Here is a 1,860-nt window from a genome sequence, read left to right on the forward strand (position 1 = left end):
CACTTTACGTCATTCCATTGTCCTTTCTTCCTATCCTTGATCCAAAAAAAAGCCTTTGTGACTTCCCTTCCGTCCTATGGAAAACCAATTAAAGACTCAGTATGTATATTTTTCTGCACAGTTTTAGTAGCATTCATACTTTGTGGTATGAATGCTACAAAAATTCCGAGTGGTTCAGGTAAGTTATGCACGCAGAAAAAGGATTTCGAGTCCGGGTATTACTGTTTGTAGCCACAGACAAGAGTACTGAGTGAAACAGCATATATTTTCCTCCAAAGATAAACCAAGGAACAGGAACACTCACCTTTTTGTAGATAACGACGCAATTTTCTCCGCCATAAAACCAGTGATCGTCAGGCTGACCCGGAGCCCAGTTCTTGTAGGAAACTGCTGACCCGTCCGTCCACTTGCTGTGTTGTAGTCCTATCCAGACCATATCATCAGATGCACCTGCAAATAAAATGAGGCGGCTTTTAAGCAAAAGATAGCTCATTTTGTTTGTTTGCATACAAACAAAACATTTTATCAAAACGTAACAAACTACTTTTGTACTCATTACCTCCGGGGAAGGAGATGTTTCCTTCCGTAGAAGGTTCTGTTTCTGTTCGTGTTTGTGTGTTGGCAGCTGTAACGGTGGGTTGGGCGGATTTCTTGCGTTCTCGGTATATGATTAGCTCTTGGGATTCAGATTACATTTCTTGTAGCGTCACACTGAACATTGCTATTAGTGTGACATCAGCAGTCGTTGTGATATTTTCATACTTCCTGGAGGTTTTGATCTCTGATTTATTGTTGTTGTAAAAGTACCTCTCTTAAAGACAAAACTTGCTAGGGATATGAACCCAGAATATGACTTGTTCATTTTTCGTCAATGACTGCAAGGCCTCTATTGCATCCAGAATCGTACCTAATATGAATGAATAAATGAATGAATGTTTTTTTTTCTGTAAAACATTGCAGCCGTCCGGCTGAAATACGTTTTGCTTACATAAATTAAATACATTCTGGATAAAACAACTACGATGAATTACACTACCATTACACCATCCTTCCAAGTCTGGAACCCAAACATTCAAATCGTCACCCAAAACAATACTTTCGTCTCGGAAGTGATGAAGTTAGATTGGATGTCCATCCTGTGGAAATGTAGCCAAAGAGTTGCACAATACTCACGAGATATGATACTTGCAATGAAGTTGTTCCCCTGGCCGTCCCTGATAGAAGCGAGATTCGCGCCCATTCCTTTGCACCTTTGGTTCGCTGTACTGAAGCGGACTTTCTCGTTAATCAGCTTGTAGCAGTGGTTGTTGTGTTCCCTCCACCCATGCCGACAGCGCCGGGCTACAACAGAAGAGGCGATGGTCAATGTATGTCTCAAAGTTAACGGTTTGCCGGAGACTCTCTTAGAAACAGCAAGGAAATAGTCTCCACTGTTGTACTATGGTCCCCAGAACATGGGAGAAGGACGCCTGGAGGACCGCCCCTCACCTACTCAGATGTGTTGCAAATAAAGGGACACCGGTCTTCAGCTGTCATGGCATGGGGAAGGCTCTGAAGGACAGGAGCTACTGGACAGCCATGGACTGATGAGAAGAAAAGGACTGTCACCCGACATAAGTCAAGTAACACTGGGCGAAAAGACTTCGGATGCAGCCGGATCCCAAGGATGCGAATTTGCATCTCCTTGCGGATGCTGCGCGGATCCCCAAGAATCCCAAGGATCGCTAATCCCACACCAAGAATCCCCAGGGTTGCGGATCCCACAAACATCCGTAACGCATACGTATGCATCCGTAACTCGCAGCGGATGCAGATGCGGCATTTGTAGGGATACTTACTTCGCAGCGGATGCAGACACGG

The 1,860-nt window shown here is 44.4% G+C and overlaps 1 protein-coding gene across 1 annotated transcript; it reads right to left on the reverse strand.

The window, feature by feature from the left end:
• Positions 1–304: 304 nt before the first annotated feature.
• LOC109488192 (snaclec coagulation factor IX/factor X-binding protein subunit A-like) lies at positions 305–1,341 on the reverse strand (the record flags this gene model as incomplete). Its single annotated transcript, XM_019792373.1, has 2 exons — positions 305–450; positions 1,186–1,341. Coding segments are annotated over 2 exons (302 nt in total), but the record flags the coding sequence as incomplete, so codon positions are not given.
• Between the last annotated feature and the right edge of the window lie 519 nt (positions 1,342–1,860).

This window comes from Branchiostoma belcheri, unplaced genomic scaffold (genome assembly GCF_001625305.1).
Source record: "Branchiostoma belcheri isolate BF01 breed outbred unplaced genomic scaffold, Haploidv18h27 scaffold1110, whole genome shotgun sequence".
In the NCBI taxonomy this organism is placed as follows: domain Eukaryota; kingdom Metazoa; phylum Chordata; class Leptocardii; order Amphioxiformes; family Branchiostomatidae; genus Branchiostoma; species Branchiostoma belcheri.